Genomic DNA, 20750 nt, shown 5'->3' with positions numbered 1-20750 from the left:
ATGCAGAAAAATTCATTAACCCACATAACAAATGTATCGTGGAACATCGAGATCATGGCCTAAAACATGAATGTTAACCTGACTATGGTGTTTAAGTGAGAGAGTAGTGCGTCGCCCCTCAACGCTTTGCAGATCATACCACGAACTGAATGGTTCAACTGTATGGTGATAACTTTGCTGAAACTACACATTTAAATTTCAGTGATCTGTAAGGGAGGAATATCTAAGGTAGCAATTTCTACATTAGGCAGTATGACTGTTCTATATCTGTTAACATACACTGACAAGCTGAACTATCATGATCACCTGCTTCATAGCTTGATGGGCCACTATCAGCACTCAACACAACAATGCTTCTGCATGGTTTGGATTCGACAAGTCCCTAGTAGGTTTCCGCAGATATGTGGCACCGTATCACACACTGACACGAAAAAAGATACACACAGAAAAATTAGCATCCTTACTTTATATCATTGAAAATTAGTGTGAAGTTACCCTATGTGCATGAAAAACACTGTTACTTTTACTGCCAACAATACTTACTTGTGGTTTAAGGAAACTAATTTCAGTATAAACAGTCATATAAAAATAATTCTTTAAGTCGAGTTTCTCAGGTATTGCACTTTTTAAGTTGTATCACTGTTCTTGCTAGGATGTGATATGTCCATGCAATGTCAGGTACTTCCAGTAAAATACGAGCCTATGTCTTGTGAAGGTGGAATTGTCATGTAATAGCATCCCAGATAGGTTTCATCAGGTTCAGATCAGGCTAATTTGATGGCCAAGACATAAACAGAAATTCATTATCATGCTACCCAAACTACTTTAGCATAATTTTGACGTTGTGGCACGTGCAGTTTTTCTGCTGGAAGATGCCGTCGCAACTGGGGAAGACATAAAGCCTTAAGTAATACGGGTAGTCCGCTACTGCGTTCACAGATAGCTGTCACGCAGTCTTAGATTACTACCACAACCCTTACGCATGCTCAGGTGAATGTCACACGTAGTATCATACTGCCCTCGTCAATATACGTATGTAGTGCACGTGACATAACTCTTTAGGTCAAATTACGTCTGACCGTATGCTTGAATTAATGAAAAACAAGAAATTCAGTCAAAATATGTCATTTTCCTCACTCCACGGCCAGACGCGCCTTCTTTTTTGCTGTAGTGTTTCCTGTTATCTATTATCTTTCCAAAATTATGTTTTTGTTGTCTTACTATCTTTCACAAATGTGGTGCAATGTTTTTGTATCATGTGTTTGTTTATGTAAACACTTCGAAAATTATTTCAAAACATCGTCATCTCAATGCTATAGTGTTTCAGCTGCATTGAAGTATCTTCGTATGTAAAGTGTAAGTCTTATGAAGCTAAATAAATGTTCTGCTGCCTATTCAATTCTTTCCATGATGTAAACATGTATTTCGCAAAGTGCATGACAGTTCTTAGAATCAAAATGTTGTGGTAATATTTCTGAAATTTTTGCACACTATTTCGCGTCTGATTTGTGGTCTTCGTATTGCTAATTCAGTACTTGTTACTTACCAGCTACGAGAGTCGTTCAATAAGTAATACACTACATTTTCTTTCTCGGCAAATTTCGGTTGAGAAAATGAAGAATTTGTTGCGGGACGTCGTGTAGTATTCTCGCCTCAGCCAATTTAGTTTCATGAAGTTCAGATAAGTGGCGGCGCTGTATATATTGTTCGAAATGCCGTCTGTCACAGGTGCGTTCCCAGCAGAGAGCTATTACAGAGTTTCTTTTGGTGCAATGGCAGAGCATCGCAGGTATTCGTAGGCGCTTACAGACGTCTAGGCAGACATGGTAGTGACCAAAGCATGGCGAATCGTTGGTGCAACAAGTGAATCTGAAATGCATTGTGCACCCTCAGGAAACTGAAGACGACTTTAGCGTGCTCGTCACACACAAATGTAAATGAGCTTCTCCTTCACCATGACAGCGCGAGGTCTTACACAAGTCTGTGTACCCGAGGACAGCTCAAAAAACTTCACTTGACTCTTGTTCCTCAACCACCCTACAGCCGAATCTCGCACCTTTGGATTTCCGTCTGTTTGGCCTAATGAAGGATGCACTCCACGGGAAGCAGTACGTTGGTGATGGGGGGAGGGGGGGGGTTAGCTTCAACGTCGACCAGTAGAGAGGTATCGTGTGGGCTTACAGGTCCCCAAAGTAAGGTGGCGTAAGACCATCCCATTGAATGAGGATTACCTTCAAAAATACGGTTCTCTAGCCAAAAGAGTGGGTAATGATATTGTCTATTGGAATCCTGAAGCAAAACAACCTGCTTTTAGAAAAGAAAGTGTTGCATTACTTACTGAACGTTCCTCTTATAAATCTGCTCTCTAATACTTTACTAAAATTTGTCGGAAAGTACATCACCTTGTACCTTAATATCCTGTTCCCTAATACTTCACTAATATTTGTTAATACTTATTGGAAAATAAATCACCTTATAACTTGATACGCACAATCTCCATTACTTAATTGGCCGACTTACACATTACCTGAGATTATCTCTACAGTCATAATTCGTCTCTTTCGCCGACTTGCTTGTCGCCTGTTAAATCTTCCAAGTACCACAATAACCTTACTGGCAGGACATCCCTCGCCTACAACATCAACACAATTCACATCGGCGAAACACAAGGCGTGTAATAAACTCCTACTATAACAAAATACCATTGTACATATGTGAAACAACCTTCACTTTATAATTACTACAATACAGTAATACATTCTGTTGGCATAGATGTAAGTTGCCAATACTTCATCGCTTCGTTACTTCCTCATGTCCACTTACTTTGTTCAGCAAAATGTGTTCCTTCTGCTGCGGTGATTTATACAATACTGCCTGTCTTTTGTGTCATATGTTCCTTAAAAGCCTTCATGATCGTGGATTAAACTCTTAACTAGACTGATTTATGTAAAGAAAAATATTCGCCCAACCATAAAGTGTGCTCATTCACAAGTTGTATTCTATTAATGCCTTTGTCTACCTACTTAAAAAAAAATCTACAAGATGTTTCAGATTTAGTTCAGAGAAATGACTAGTTTGGTTACTGCTAAAACAAAACTAAATGTGTGTCATCTTAACTAAGAAATGCTTTCACTAGTTGATTTTTAGTAGTAACTAGTCTAGGTATAGACTGTTTCAAAATTTTTTATCCATTCAGTTTGCCCATTGCAGAATAGCTTCACATATTAGTATAATATCACATATCCATAATATTACGCGACACTCATATAGCGCTCATGTATGGAAATCGTGTTATGGTATATACGATCGAGAAACAGAATTTTAAACTTCTATCACTTCAGTTTACCTTGCCCGCTTTTCTTATAATCGTGCCAGATTTTGTTATCTCCTTTCATGATTCTGATAAAGAAGAATAATGAAGATGATAGATGTGGTTCTGAATTTAAGAAGAGGAGGAACTGGCATAGCGACACAAAAATGAAATAATAATTTCAATTAAGTTGGGCATCTGGTAATTACCAGTTACCTGATATAGCAAAGAGTGCATGCTCTCGGAGATGTGTAACAATCATCTGCTGCAACTCAACGACATTGTATTTACATCTGCTTACTACTCCTCACAGATGAAAATCAACATAATTGTGTGTACTTTTGGTATCCACTGTTCTCAATTATGTTGCTCCTAGCATACACACAACCTTCTTGAATTGTTTCTTTCGTTTCCAATGCATCTGAATGATGATTTCTGACACATGGTCAGAATTGTACATTTCTTTCTGCAGACGCAGCGTGAACTTTACATGCAGTAACTCAATATGCTGTACCACTCACATTAATTCTTACCTTCTCCTTTTTCCCGATCACACCACGAGAGTACTTTGGCTTTAAATTTCATTGTTAGTCCACAGTATCGATCACAAGTTTGGTAGATTCCCTCACTTTCTCCTTGACTTTTCTCAGACTAAAATTAATTACATTTGTGTGGTCCTTACAAAAGGATTCCACACTGGAAATCATACCATTAAGTTTCCATATTTCTTTAGACACTGAATCGAACATTGTATACTGAAGTGGATGATCTACAGTACCGAGTTCAATAACATCACTGACTTTCGTGTCCAAAGTTTGAATGCTAATTGCAATTACATTATAGTCTTTATCAGCTGATTATCGATCAGCCGATCAGCAGTGCTAATTCCACATTATCCCTCGGGAACTTTATCGATACTAGTGTACTGACATTGATTATTTGTATCACAAGATCCAAATACCTTACTTGGAGGGTCAAAATTTTGACTTCTTAGTCTAATGCGTCAATACCAGTTTCAGTAACACTTGTCATCTTTACTATCTGATTCTACATTAGCAATGCTACTTTTAATAACAATTGTCCCACAGACACCGAATAAATATGTGAGCACTGCTGTATGTAATTAATACAACTTTTATCTATATATGACGGTAGTATCTGTTCCCGAAAGAACAGTTACCGTGGATGACCATGCAGCTTTGCTAGAAATGAAATGATAATTAAATGGACACCCTAGCTGCAAACAGGCGTTGATGTACTTCATTGGGGACATGTTGAAAATGTGTGCCCCGACCGGGACTCGAACCCGGGATCTCCTGCTTACATGGCAGACGCTCTATCCATCTGGGCCACCGCGGGCACAGAGGATAGTGCATCTGCAGGGACTTATCCCTTCCACGCTCCCAGTGAGATCCACATTCGCAACATGTCCACACCACTACATTTGTAGTGCGCCTAATAGATGTTTGCCCATCATACTCATTACTCGTGGCAGATTAATCTACCAAGTCCCGTACGAGTTCGGGCATAGCGTGTGCGTTCGCACAAGAAGGTCAATGGCCGGGAAGCCATATTTTAACTATATATGACGGTAGTATCTGTTCCCGAAAGAACAGTTACCGTGGGTGACCATGCAGCTTTGCTAGAAATGAAATGAAAATTAAATGGACACCCTAGCTGCAAACAGGCGTTGATGTACTTCATTGGGGACATGTTGAAAATGTGTGCCCCGACCGGGACTCGAGCCCGGGATCTCCTGCTTACATGTCAGACGCTCTATCTATCTGAGCCACCGCGGGCACAGAGAATAGTGCATCTGCAGGGACTTATCCCTTGCACGCTCCCCGTGAGATCCACATTCGCAACATGTCCACACCACTACATTTGTAGTGCGCCTAATAGATGTTTGCCCATCATACCCATTACTCGTGGCAGATTAATCTACCACGTCCCGTACGAGTTCGGGCATAGCGTGTGCGTTCGCACAAGAAGGTCAATGGCCGGGAAGCCATATTTTAACTATATATGACGGTAGTATCTGTTCCCGAAAGAACAGTTACCGTGGGTGACCATGCAGCTTTGCTAGAAATGAAATGAAAATTAAATGGACACCCTAGCTGCAAACAGGCGTTGATGTACTTCATTGGGGACATGTTGAAAATGTGTGCCCCGACCGGGACTCGAGCCCGGGATCTCCTGCTTACATGTCAGACGCTCTATCTATCTGAGCCACCGCGGGCACAGAGGATAGTGCATCTGCAGGGACTTATCCCTTGCACGCTCCCCGTGAGATCCACATTCGCAACATGTCCACACCACTACATTTGTAGTGCGCCTAATAGATGTTTGCCCATCATACCCATTACTCGTGGCAGATTAATCTACCAAGTCCCGTACGAGTTCGGGCATAGCGTGTGCGTTCGCACAAGAAGGTCAATGGCCGGGAAGCCATATTTTAACTATATATGACGGTAGTATCGGTTCCCGAAAGAACAGTTACCGTGGATGACCATGCAGCTTTGCTAGAAATGAAATGAAAATTAAATGGACACCCTAGCTGCAAACAGGCGTTGATGTACTTCATTGGGGATATGTTGAAAATGTGTGCCCCGACCGGGACTCGAATCCGGGATCTCCTGCTTACATGGCATACGCTCTATCTATCTGAGCCACCGCGGGCACAGAGGATAGTGCATCTGCAGGGACTTATCCCTTGCACGCTCCCCGTGAGATCCACATTCGCAACATGTCCACACCACTACATTTGTAGTGCGCCTAATAGATGTTTGCCCATCATACCCATTACTCGTGGCAGATTAATCTACCAAGTCCCGTACGAGTTCGGGCATAGCGTGTGCGTTCGCACAAGAAGGTCAATGGCCGGGAAGCCATATTTTAACTATATATGACGGTAGTATCGGTTCCCGAAAGAACAGTTACCGTGGATGACCATGCAGCTTTGCTAGAAATGAAATGAAAATTAAATGGACACCCTAGCTGCAAACAGGCGTTGATGTACTTCATTGGGGACATGTTGAAAATGTGTGCCCCGACCGGGACTCGAACCCGGGATCTCCTGCTTACATGGCAGACGCTCTATCTATCTGAGCCACCGCGGGCACAGAGGATAGTGCATCTGCAGGGACTTATCCCTTGCACGCTCCCCGTGAGATCCACATTCGCAACATGTCCACACCACTACATTTGTAGTGCGCCTAATAGATGTTTGCCCATCATACCCATTACTCGTGGCAGATTAATCTACCAAGTCCCGTACGAGTTCGGGCATAGCGTGTGCGTTCGCACAAGAAGGTCAATGGCCGGGAAGCCATATTTTAACTATATATGACGGTAGTATCGGTTCCCGAAAGAGCAGTTACCGTGGATGACCATGCAGCTTTGCTAGAAATGAAATGAAAATTAAATGGACACCCTAGCTGCAAACAGGCGTTGATGTACTTCATTGGGGATATGTTGAAAATGTGTGCCCCGACCGGGACTCGAACCCGGGATCTCCTGCTTACATGGCATACGCTCTATCCATCTGAGCCACCGCGGGCACAGAGGATAGTGCATCTGCAGGGACTTATCCCTTGCACGCTCCACGTGAGATCCACATTCCCAACATGTCCACACCACTACATTCGTAGTGCGCCTAATACAACTTTTACTGTAGTGACAACTTCGTTTTTCTTAGTGTCCTTTCGTATTACTGCTATCGCCTCTAAACCTGTTTATACTTTTGTTAAACTCAGCTCTTAGTCTTTTAGATGATCCTGTAACTTTTTATCAAATTATTTTCGTTCTTTTAGCCCTATTCCTAATTTGTGGTTCATATTGGTCATAGCTTGCATTACTGCTTTCAACACTGCTTCCAATATGCAATTTTGACTCTGTTCCACTACAATATTATTTTCCTCACGATTACTCTCATTTAACAAACTATTAGCCGACCCAGTAAGATGGCTTACACTTATCTAAGTATGTGATATCCGTTCTTTCCGACATGTCCAAAAACACACACCACATATATAATTATCAATTAAGTGTGACGAGGAAAGATCCATTCTTTCAGTGTGGATGTACATCAACCCAGATCTCTTGCGGTAATCCAAAATAGCCAGTGAGGGTTTCATGGGTAGGTGAGACTACGCTGTCAGTGGGTAACAGGCTGGCATTTGGGACCGATGGGAAGTGTGCTCGAATGGCCAAGGCATTTAAGGTGACCACCCACGTTAAAGGGGAGATAAATGTTTGAGTCCCATTCCAGCACATATTTCCATCTGTTACCATTGATTCATACACAAATGCAGCTGCTATCAGTGAAAATCTTTGAATGGCTTAATCTCTCAGCTAATTTGCAATGTTATCATCAGATATTGTGTGTCTGGTATCTTCATTCAAATCCTCCACATCTTCTGTGGTCAGGTATGACAGACTCTTCGTTTTCATAACAATCATTTGTGACATAATCTAGATTTTCATACCTATTAATTCTAAGTTGGTTATTTGTGATTTGTAACTGATCCGCAGGAACGTCACTACCATAGTTAACTTGCTCTCCTTCCCTAGTTCTAATAAGATATCTTCTTTCCCCTTTTCAACTTCACTTGCAATTTTTACAATTTGAAAATAAAAGTTCAAAAATTTTTTAAAGTTTTTAAATACAGTAATTACTACAGCAAACACTAAAAGCTCTGTTTACTCAGTTCATGCTATGAGCCACTACATACGTTAAACCACACTATGCAAAGCTTCACTCATATATGGCGTTATCTGTGCGCCACCATCACAAAGATCTCACTGTAGATTGATATGCCATGCCAGTGTGATGTCTGGTGCTAACACCATGACTGCTTGCACAGCCTGTATCATCTGACATCGTGTCTCGTTCGCCGCTCCCTGCTTTCCCTTGTTTCCTTCTGCGTTGCATAATTTCCTTACACAATGAAATATACTTAAAGATGCCGCTCACGTAATCCAGCCACTGTCTACATGAATGTTAATCATAAAACTGTCTGAGATATACTGCTGCTGAGTCATTAGCACTTGTTCACAGTCGGCAATCACTGTTACGCAGTAGAGAGTTGTTCATAGGACAAGTTCACACAGGCCAAATATCAATAATTCACAGTTCACTGTCCTTGCTAGTAAATTACAGCCTCATGTACCGGAGATCTTTTATCCTGTGAAGGAATTCCATATACAGGATTCCATGTATGGCAGAGCAATAAGATAAAGTGCTGTTTTGTAACTAATTAACTATTACAACCAAATAGAAACAATAGTTAGTGTTCAGTCCAGCTAACGTCCTGTGTATTGTCACCTATATTACTACAGATTACAGACATTGCTTGGAATCTGTACTGTAGATGCAGACCATGGGAGGGGCCTAGTAGCCGTCTGCCACATAAAGGCAGAACACACAGTTTCCAACTGCCCACCCGCCTAGTGTCTTCTATAGGTATTCCTCTGCAAGAAGCTGCACTAAGATCATAGGTGCGAGTTTCTTGAAGTTATGCTGTTACGTTTCTAATGATCTGAAGGACATGTTAAGCACCAATCTGTGGCTATTTTCTGATGATGATGTAGTGTACAGGAAGAGGTGTCATTGAGTATCTGTCTGAGGGTATGAGGTGACCTAGTCAAAATTTCTAGTTGGTGGGATGAATGACAACTTGCTTTAAATATGGAATAAGCCCCATCGATCAAACATCTAGGAGAAACGCTGTAAAGTGATACGAAATGGAATGAGCTTTTATGGAAAGTAGTATTGAAGGTGAATGGTCGGCTTCAGTTTACTGGACGAGATTTAGGAAAGTGTGGTTCATCTGTAAACGAGACCGCATGTAGAACAATATAGCACTGCTAGAGTGTCTGGGATCTTCACCAGGTCAGATTAACCCTGCGGCAGGAGCGCTGAAAATAATTACGCCAGCAGGCGCGTACGGCACTCAGTGCCACCTAACAAAAAATACCATTTAAGTGACTTTAGTTTTAATTTTCTGGTAGAATTTATAGAAGCGACTGTGATTTACAAATAAGATAGTTATAACCACAGATTTCAGTGCTATTACAGACCATGAAAGAAAGTCTTACAACAATGTATAGTGAAGAGAAAAGGAAATACTGTGTAGTCACACTAAGGAACAAGATATGCTATTAAGCAAAAAATATCATGGACAAGTATCAAGAATGACGCAATTTGTTTCTATGGAGAAGCTTTGCAGTCATTATAATTCACAATGCTATGACTGTGTTGCTTGCAAACAAATCTTTTGCAACTGTAGCAAGTTACAGTTGTTTCGTTATTTTTTTACCACGACAATGATAGCACCTTCCACACCTTGTAACGCCCGCATCTCGTGGTCGTGCGGAAGCGTTCTCGCTTCCCACGCCCGGATTCCCTGGTTCGATTCCAGGCGGGGTCAGGGATTTTATCTGCCTCGTGATGGCTGGGTGTTGTGTGATGTCCTTAGGTTAGTTAGGTTTAAGTAGTTGTAAGTTCGGGGGGACTGATGACCATAGCTGTTAAGTCCCATAGTGCTCAGAGCCATTTTTGAACACCTTGTAACAATCTCTTCGTCTCATACGGGGATTGGTAAATAGAGTGACAGACATCCTTGAATGTCCGTCGGTAAAGTAAAGAGTTTGGCCCTTTCTTTCATCTGGCTCGCCATTAGAACGAAGCCCAGGATTGTGGGATACGTTCTTTTCCTGAAACTTTTATCTGAGTTATTTGCGAAGAATAGCACTTGGGAATTAATTCCAGTCATATCCAGGTATCGGAAAAACAAGACCAAATGCCATCATTTTGTTGTCCTCTGAGAGGAGTAGGATGTACACATGTAATCAACAGCTTTCACGCCACCTTTGTTTCCATTGCAGTCCAGATCTACAATACAATTCCCTGTAGAAGCGTCAATTTCATCAGTTTGATGAACTGACGACAGGAAAAGCACAGCCTTGTTTCTTTCCGTTTGGCACGAGCAAGGCAGAAGTCATCTTGAATTCCGAAAAGACAGTTTCCAGTTTCTCGCAACCTGTTTGAAAAGAACAAGAAGGAAATTCTTCCGGATGTTTTGCCAGTGTCCCTATGAAGGTTAGCCATTTTGTAGAAGATACTGTCCTAAAGGGTAACTGCTATAGTAGCTGTCCATAGTTACATCCATGTGAGCGCCTGTAACCTCCCCCTCACTTATCGACCTTAATGACAGTGAAAAATAAAACTGCGTGCAACTAATGGAAATTTGGGAAAAGCAATCGTCACCGAAGTTAATTTGTCGGTAAAAAGAGAGGAAAGGGTTACATCTAAATGACAGGAAAAATGCAAATGAAATTGGTGAAAGTTAATTTTAAGAAAAGGTTAAAATTAATAAAGAAAGTAAATGTGTGGTCGTTACGTTAACAGTTAATTGGCGTTAAAGATATTTGAGATTTGGGGAAAATTACGGTCGCCAATCCTATGGACAACTACTATAATAACTGAAAATGAAAGATTAATGCACATATAAGTAGCACTAAAAGCGTGGTAACTGAAGGTTGACACGTGCTGTTTGAAAACTGAATGTTTATCAGAAGTTGTAAATTTCGCTTCACTCTGTCTTAATTTAGCAAAAGAATTAATAAAACTGGAAAATTGAAAATTAATTTAGTGACTGAAATTAACAGTGAACTTTGTTTCTGAAGCACTACGAAATTCAATAAAATAAGGTTAGTCTTGGGCTACTTGAATCTACGCAAATTAAAAATAAGAGATTTAACTTTGAACTTGAATTAAATGATTCTGAACAATTAACAATAGTAAAATTTAGTATGTACCAAGCTGAGCTGCAGTCACAGGTAAACTAAAATATGGTAACAAACCTCGCACTCTTAATTTCTGCTTGTGTAATCTAAATATTGTAGCCAGCTATGAATACTTTAACTGAACTTTGAAATTAAAGCAGTGAAATGGAATGATATTCCTTTAATGTTGGCTTATGAATTTCAACGACACTCGGGTTCATTCCAGAAAAGGAAGGGACCCTGCTTGGTAATGTAATTGGGACAATGAGCAACAAAGGTTCATGCTAAGTTGCTGTATTTTTGTGATGCAACAGTTTGAAAAGCTGAGATCTGCCATACAGTTCTAAAACTTTACGTGCTTTTAGTCTTCCTTGTTGGTTGATTGAAGGTTTGCAGTCGTCGATCGGGGAGGTGGTGGCAGTCACTCATTGTCGGCCGACGCTGTTGCAGAAGCTGGATGTTGGCGCGCCTTCTTCTCCACACGGTCACCAGGCGAAAGGGGCTCTTGATGTGCGCCAGCTAATGCTTCCCGTCGGCGACACCGTGTCAGAAACTATCATAGCAAGTCGAGCGCAATGACATGCTGCCAAACCCCGAAAGCGCGGCAACTCGCGGGAGCGTAACACAACACACTTGCTCCACCGCCCTACTCCAGCCAGACTCTCTCTGCCCGCGCTCCATGCGGCAGAGTTAACACTACCAAAGATCCTAAATACTTTGGTTCTCCACACGACCTATCGATGTAATCGTTCGATAGCATAGATTTCCCTAGGCCAGACTCAGCGTAAAAATTCAAATAATATTTACAAAACAAACCAATTATACATCGACGTATATATATACATATATATATATATATATATATATATATATATATATATATATATACACAAATAGTAGAACAATTACAATAGATAAAGACACAGAAATGTCATATCTTGAGGTAAGAAAATAAGGAAAAAAATTTATAGATTTATAGTACAACAGATGGAAATAGGAGGATATGCATTTCCGGCGTTACACACCCTTGATTGATTCAGCTAATCTCTTTACAATATCCATAGATTGGTTAGATGCAAGATAATGTCCAGGGTTCTGTCTGCCACAGTATACTTCGAAGTTATAAGTGTAAAATGCCTTGCTATCGCACAATGTGTACAACTTCAAACCATACTTGGCAGACTTATTGTGCATGCACTTCACAAAGCCACAATGTCCACAAAACCGAACCAGAATTTCGTCCATGGTTGCGAACTCCAATGAGCTGTAGTTATTTCTGCAGTTGTTCAAAAATGCAGAGTGGAGATCGCGGTTGCCAACAACTTTGTCAATTGTAAGTCGCTCTTTTCCCCTTAAAGTATCATTAAACCTCAGTGACCAGAGCAAGCACTGAAAGCGCTTGTAGCTAAATGCCGTCCTGTGCCATTTGACATCAAAGCAATGAAGAAGTGTGCTGCTAGTTTTGTTACAGGTAGATTCAATCATTATGAGATTGCTACAGAAATACTACTTGAACTCAAGTGGAGACCTGGCAGAGGAGACGACGTACATTTTGTCGAACATTACTGAGAAAATTTCAAGAACCGGCATTTGAAGTTGACTGCAGAACGGTGGTATTGCTGCCAACATACATTTCGCACAAGTACCACGAAGAGATGATGAGAGAAATTAGAGTTCCTATGGAGGCATATAGATAGTCATTTTTCCCCTTGCTCTATTTGTGAGTGGAGCACGAAAGGAAATCTAATGGTACAAATAGGGATCTCCCGGACGTCACGTGAATGAATCCGCATTTGACAGTGCTCCACATGTATAGGGTATTTCCATGACAACGTTATAACTTCCATTTTAAGGTAAAGTACCCCAGTCCAGAAACTAAAGCGATAAGCGGAAATCTTTTTGATATTTCAGACAGTGGAATGCATATACCGGTACTTTTTTTTGCTAAGATTGTAGGGCAGACATCCTTCAGAAATGGTAGTATGGACCAAAAAAAAAAAAAAAAAAAGAAAAAATGTGTAGTAAACCTGGGCTCTAAAATGCGTACCTTAAGAGTATCTTAAGGTATCTTCGATAGTGGGAAACAAATCTCTTCCACTGAACAAGTGTCCATAGCTCTTAACGCATGTATCTGTTGACACCTTGCTTACATTATTTTCCTTGTTTTGGTCCTTGCTACCATCTCTCGGCGTTGCCTACGCTTCAGTCTCAGCAACATCAGTACCGGTATATGACATTCTATTGTCAGAGGTGTTAGAAGGGTTTTCGAACTTTCGCCTCGTTTGCTTCGGACCAGGAGCCCTTACCACAAGTTGATAAAATGACCCTTGCGTACAATTCCTGAAAGTTTGGAACGTCATCTCGGAGTGACCCTGTATACTTGATGATATTCATATTACCTCTCCAGCTGTAACATAACGTCAATTTGACGCAACATTTTGGCGGTCCACCTGGCCTCCATCGTCAGGTGAGTAAGCCGTGGCACTAACGCGCCGAAACAAATTAAGCACACAGCGGTGACTCCTTTATACACCGCGTGAGGGTCCACTGTGTCTGCACGAACATAACTGACTGCCTTATAGCGCAAATCACGACAGCGCACTGGTGGTAAAAACTTGCGGAAACGACAAATCGATATCAAACACTGATGGCACCTTTTGATGACCGAAACAAAGACCGTTGTTTTTTAATGTCAAACAAAACAGGGTTCCGAAGCTTACTTGAAGGATACCCCTTATCTCTGATTATAATATTGCCAGATAGCTAGATTTCAGTAGGGGCCGAAATATTGTGTCAAGGTGACGTTATGTTCCAACTATAGATCCGACATGAATATCATCAATTACTACGCCGTGAAAGTTTACTAAACCACTACCTGCACTCTTTCTCCTTAGCGCGTCATGACGGTAACAGCAGCAGGTGGCGTTCAGTCCCGTGGTGGGCAGTACTCGTCATGTTTTGGTTCATTGTTGTTTAATTTTTCAAGCAAATTATTTGATTGTTGCCAAATAATTCTCTTTGGCTCTTGTAAATCTGATGGTCGTAATTAGACGTATTTTTTCAGCGACTGGTGTCTTGTAATTTTATCAATCGTTTACCTTTTAACGTATTAATGTTCCAATTAAATGATTTTGATGAATGGTAAAAGCTACAAGAAACGCACAAGGTGATGACAAATCAACGACGTGTTGTTAAGTTTTAAAGTAATTATTTGCGTATTGATCAGAATGAAAGTTGACCGGTATTTCGTATATTATTTCATTAGCTTCAGATCGTTACCATCTTCATTTATCACCATTTGTTTTTAAGTAAGGTGTCTTAGAGCTCTTTTGCATCGACCACGGGATACCTCTCTAGGGGTGTACACTTGGTGCAATTTACGTTGCTTTTTGCAGAGTGGCAGGGGCACGCGGCCACCACCACCGGCCGCCACCACGACAGAAGTGCCGCAGTTCGACCGTATACGCGTGAAACTGGATGTCCCTGGGGACCTGATCCTGATTGGCTACCGCATCACTAGCAGTATCAGTAAGATTATCGGTAGCGTCTTCCTGGTAAGTTGCAAATATTAAGAGATTTACTACTACAATTGTGACCGGGTGGACTAGCTGATGTTGACGATCGTAAATGAAAATACTTGACATAACCTAGCTGTTCTTTTCGCGAAATACTTTATTCATTTAGGGATGCAGTGTAGAGTGTCTTTTTGTGCATAGCCTCCTTAGAAAGTCGATGTAATTCTTCTGTCGTACGTAGCGTCAAATGGGGTGAAGTTGACCGAGTTTGGGCTTTAAAAATGAAAGTTCTTATACCAATAAAACATTTCTTTTTCCTTCAGAGCAAAGCTGGTGAACTTCACTAATAAACTTTTTGGTCGTTATTATCTTTTTCTGAATAGTAGCGGCTCCGGTCAAAGAAACCCATCATAACGACCGGGAGAGCGGTGTGCTGACCACACGCCCTTCCTATCCGCATCCTCAACTTAGGATGACACGGAGGTCGGATGGTCCCGATGAGCCACTTGACGGAGTGCTTTTATTACTTTTTCCTCCAACAGATCATGGTTGTGTTTTAATTTTCTCCCACCTGATAGTATAGTTGACCATCTATTTATTATGTGATAATTATGGATTGATGACAACAGTAGGACGACTATAATTGTTCAGAAACCTTATCAATGACTGTAGAATAGATCTTAGAATATATAAATTTTAATACTAATTTCAGGGTAACCGACAGAGAAAGTTTAAGGACAAAAAGAATGAAACAATTTACTTTGTGAGATACCAAAGAAACGCACACACTTCTTCATTAGCACTAAAAATTGACTGATCACCTTGTGTTTTGCCAGTACAACCATGAATCATGTTTATCAGGGTTCTTTTGTGACTTTTATGCACTTGGCTAGCCTTGTTAATGCTTATTTCCCATTTAAAATTTCTGTGAGGAAGGCTATATTTCTCCAATTCACCCGAATTACTTTTGTAAGCACGCGGCGTTTCCACACGGGCAGCTCTTACAATCTCAACTGTATGATACAAGAAACGGAACTGCAATCTACGTTCCGCATTGCCAGTTAGTTTGGGGGGGGGGGGGGGGGGGAAAGCGGGCTATCGAGTATCGGACCAGATTTGCGATTGGGTTGAAGACTTTTTTGTGGACATAACTCAACACATCGCCCTTAATGGAACAAAGTCGACAGATGCCAAGATAATTTCCGGAGTACTGTTTACAAGGTATATAAATGACAGATTAGAAAGCGTCAGATGCTGTTTAAGATTCTTCGCGTATGACGCGGTTGTCTATAACGAAGTAGTAACGCCTGAGCACACATCGATTTACAGAATGACCTGCTGAGCATTGATATATTGTGGAGCCTCCGGCAGTTGACCGTGAACGTGAATAAATTTAACGTCTGGCGCTCACATAGAAAAAAAATCCACTACTGTACAACTGCAGTTGTGAAGACAAACTGCGGGAAACAGTATCTTCCGTAACGTATCCAGGAGGGAAGGGGAATGAGCACATAAAACAAATAGTAGGAGAAGCAAATGCCAGACTGAGATTCATAGGAAGAATTATAAGAAAATGTACAACTTATCCACGAAGGAAGTGGTTTGTAAGGAGCTTGTTCAACTGATTCTGTTCATTAGTACGGGTTACTTAGCAGGCAGGACTGATACAAGAGATAGAGAAGATCCAACGAAGAGCGGTGCGTTTCGTCACGGGATCGATTCATCGGTGTGACAGCGTTACAGAGATGCTCAACGAACTCCGTTGGCAGACGTTACAAGAGAGGTGATGTGCATATTAGGGTGGTTTGGTATTTAAATTTGCAGATAAAGCTTTCCGGATGATTCGGTCAACATATTTCTTCCTTCCACATACATCTCGAAAAATGACCACGTCGAGAAAGTTCGAGAAATTAAAACTAATACAGGGGTTACAGATATTCATTCTTCACACACACCATTCACATCTGGAACAGGAAAGGGGCATCAGTAAGTGGTACCAAAAGTACCCTCCGCCACACCCCGTTAGGTGGCTTGCGGAGAATGATGTAGAAGTAGATGTAATGGTTCTAGACCCTAACGCAGTGGTTCATAATGGGATACAAGAAGTACCAATACGATGTTTTTAGGAGAGCATTTACAGTCCCAAATATCTTGGTCGTACCTGAGGGATTGGAGCTAATTTTAAATCTCTTCGTGGAACAGTTCGTCCCAGACAAAAATATGAAAGCCTCGTGGATGTTTGATTATCTGTTTTTTAATATAATAGAGTAAACTCGATAAGATTCTCGAGATAAATGTAAAATACGAGGGTCGTTCAATAAGTGATGCCCTACTTTTTTTTCTCAGAACATTTTTGTTGTTAAGAATCAGAATTTGGTGAGAATATACATCAACATGTCTTGTCCATGTCCTACTTTTCCACGTAGTCTCCATCACGTTCTATGTCCGTACGAAACGTTATGGAAGAACATTTATTCCCAGATGATGAAAACTCTTGTCCCGTAGGCATAGCCAAGTTTTCACTGCAGGACTGACACACTCGTCAGCTTCAAACTGTGGTTCCCGCAGAGAATCTTTAAGCGGCCCAAAGTGATGGAAGTCCTGGGATGCCAGGTCTGGACTGTAGGGTGGATGAGGCAGTGATATCCAACCCAATTTGGCGATGTTTTCCCGGGTTCTCAGACTTGTGTGTGGGTGTGCATTATCATGCTGGAGCAAAATTTCTTCTGAATTCTTGACCGATCTAACACGTTGGAAAAGGTTCTTGAGTGTCCGCGTGTGCCTCTGAATTAATTATTGACCCTCTGGGCATCACATCGACTAAAATGACGCCATCACAATTCCAGAAGACCGTCACCATGACTTTTACGGCAGATGAAGTTGCTTTGAATTTGTTCCATTGTGGTGAATGAGGATGATGCCACCCCATGGACTGCCTTTTTGTTTCCTGCGCAAAGTGGTGCACCCAGCTTTCGTGCCCCGTAACGATGCATGACAGAAAGGCCTATCCGTCGGTCTCAGAACGCTCCAACAATTCAGATGAAATGCCTTTCTTTGAATCTTATGGTCCGTTGTGAGTATTCGTGGAACCCATCATGAGCACCTCTTTGAATATTCGAGAGCCTCGCTCATTGCAGACGCACTTACAATGCTGACCGACAACTGTAGAGCCAATTGTCGAGTTGTGATGCGTCGGTCGGCACGAATAATGGCATCCGCACGATTCAGCACGTCTGGAGCAGTGGCTGTGACAGGACGTCCCGAGTGTTACTTATCATCGAGCAATGTTTCTGCATTTCCTGATACTGTAACTTTCTTTACCCATCGCCCAACTGTACTCCTATCAACTGCGGTATCGCCATACAGTGCACACAAACGTTTATGGATGTTCACCACGGTTTCTTTTTATGCACACAAGTATTCAATAACAGCACTCTGTTTGTAGTGTGAGTCGTATGTAGGCGCCATTTTGACGCTGTACTACAGCTCTGCCATCTGCCAGAACGGTTCGAAACTTCACTGGCACAAAGAACAAGCATCAAATGTGAGGCACCAACAAGAACGTTTGTCATGTATATTAATAGCTTTTTAAAAAACTGAGGGACAATACTTACTGAACGACCTTCGTAAGTAGCATATTGTAAATATACTAATACGTTTATGCTGTGAGTCAGGGCACCACTGTAAAAATAACTGTTGGCTATTCCCACAGAACACAGCGGAACGCAAACAGCGCCTGGTGGAGGCGGCGAAGCCGTTCATGGCGGCGAAGCTGGGTCTGGACATCAGCGCCTCCTCCTTCACCACGACTGAGCCCATCGAGTCTCTAGTGCCGCGCCTGGGACCTCCGCTGGGTGGAGAGTCCGCAGGCAGTTCTGCAACGTCGACAGGAGACAGCTCTGTTAACAGGACAGATCGCTCCCGGTTACGGGCACTGTAACACGAATTACAATTTTGCAATTGGAATCGTAGCAAGTTTTCAAATTCTCAAGGCAGTTACTACTGTTCCCTCATTCTGTAGAAGAGATTAAAGTACTTATTCTCATTGTAAATAATCTTGTTTTTTCTAATAATACTTTATTTATGGCAGATTATAAGACAATAAGTGACAGAATTGGGGGCACGAGCCGCGCGGGATTAGCCGAGCGGTCTTGGGCGCAGCAATCATGGACTGTGCGGCTGGTCCCGGCGGAGGTTCGAGTCCTCCCTCGGACACCGGTGTGCGTCTTTGTCCTTAGGATAATTTAGGTTACGTAGTGTGTCAGCTCAGGGACTGATGACCTTAGCAGTTAGGTCCCATAAGATTTCACACACATTTGAACAATTTTGGGGCGCACGGCTTTCAGAAGGGGGTTTCCTTGGGCAACCGGATTGTAGAAATGGAAGTTTTTGTTTCACTCTTCGGTTTCTACAAAGTCAAACGAGCAGCATCTGGTAAACAAAGTACCAGCAGCACACAGAGCAACGACGTGACAGGCTACCAGCAGCTCTGCAAAAGTCTGACATTGTTGTTGTTGGTTTTATGGTCTTCAGATCTGAAGACTGGTTTAACGAAAATCTCCACTATGATACCTTCGGTGCAAGCCTCATCATCTGTATGCATCTTAGCTTGCTTACTGTCTTTGAATCTTTATTTCCCTCTAATTTTTACCTTTCACACTTGCCTTCATTGCCAAATTGTAGATTTCGTGACGCCTCAGCATGTGTCCTATCAACCGATCTCTTCTTTTAATGTGTGTCAAAAAGTCTGTCTTCTTCGAACTCGAATCGATACACCGTCAATCCTTATTAGATTTACCCATCAGGTCTTCAACATTCTTCCGTAACACCATATTTTAGTAGCTTCTATTCTTTTCTTGTGTGAACTGCTTACCCTCCACGTTTCACTTCAGTACAGGGTTGTACTTATGGCAAATATAATCAGAAAATTCCTAACACTGAAGTTCATATTAGACTAACAAACTCCTCATTTTGAAGAATACTTTTCTTGCTATTGCCAGTTTGTAATATCATGTCTACTTCTGCTACCATTTTGCTCCGCTTATAGCAAAACTCATGTATTACTCAAACAGTCTAATTCCCACAGTATCACCTGATTTAATACTCCCTGAACTTTAATTCCGCTCCTAAATTTCTCCTTGCTTTTATTTACTGCCTGAATAACGTCGGGTGTAGGCTACAGCCTTGTCTCACTTCCTTCTCAACTACTGCTTCTTTTCCACGAGCTAAGGCTCGTAATATTATATTTTTGTTTCTGTGCAAACTGTAAATATCCTTTCACCCACTGCGTTCTATGCATTTAGGGAATCTTTTGCCAACACCTTGACAACCAGTAGCATCCACTTTGTTTTATTCAGCTGGTGAGTATTGTGCCCCTGTTTGGATCAATAGCCACTACATGGATATTGTTGACGTCTATTTCAACCAACCAATAAAATTAGTTGCGGAGACTATCAGGAAAATTCCCACCCTTTGGCTATCAGTTATGAGCAACATACCACCGCCCCAAATCAAACGCCTTGCTGCTCTAAAATCTCAGTTTCAAAAATGTTCTTATAAGCCAGTATTGCATAGTCACACCGGTTCTATACAACTTGCCAACTAATATAAGGAATTAAGACTGCAATACAGAAGTCCCCAAGCGAGAACAGCAACGCAACTGCGGAACTTTACTACAGACGAGCATTGGCGATCACAATGGAAACCGCAAGCTAGAAACAGTAGTCTCATAGAAGACCCGACAGTCAGTCGCCGGTTTCGCCCGGAGCAGAAGCGTGTAATGTAACCTCAATGGAGTCTGCACTGGGCAAAGAATATGTTAATCAGCTCCCACTATCTTGTTTTGTTTTTATTTATCAGATATAGTTTAATATGTTCGTTTTTTGGCTTTTCCGATTTTCGTGTGTTGAATTACGCAGAAAGGGAAGCTTTCTGATAACAATGTTCAGTCATTACAACATTAGTCTGATCTTTCATTAACGATATACTTTCGACGGTATAATGCATAGCGCTCTGTGTTCGTAAGTGCCCAACATACAGAAAGATCCGCTAGACCTTCTGTGCTGTCTTATTGTGGTGCGTAAACCTCTCCTCCCTACAGAGGTAATCTCGCATTTAGGTGGATAATGGTATTTCGT

The 20750-nt window shown here is 41.6% G+C and overlaps 1 protein-coding gene across 1 annotated transcript in view; it reads left to right on the top strand.

Annotated features, from left to right (window-relative positions):
• Positions 1–18662, top strand: part of LOC126252795 (uncharacterized) — a 119250-nt gene extending 100588 nt beyond the window's left edge. The window contains exons 4-5 of the mRNA XM_049953731.1: positions 14494–14652; positions 18326–18662. Coding sequence (XP_049809688.1) covers positions 14494–14652; positions 18326–18553 — 387 coding nt within the window. The 3' untranslated portion in view covers positions 18554–18662. The remainder of the gene's footprint in view (positions 1–14493; positions 14653–18325) is intronic.
• The last annotated feature ends 2088 nt before the right edge of the window (positions 18663–20750 follow it).

The sequence above is a fragment of the Schistocerca nitens genome, chromosome 4 (genome assembly GCF_023898315.1).
Source record: "Schistocerca nitens isolate TAMUIC-IGC-003100 chromosome 4, iqSchNite1.1, whole genome shotgun sequence".
NCBI classification, from domain to species: Eukaryota; Metazoa; Arthropoda; class Insecta; order Orthoptera; family Acrididae; genus Schistocerca; species Schistocerca nitens.
This window is presented reverse-complemented; position numbering and strand designations above follow the sequence as displayed.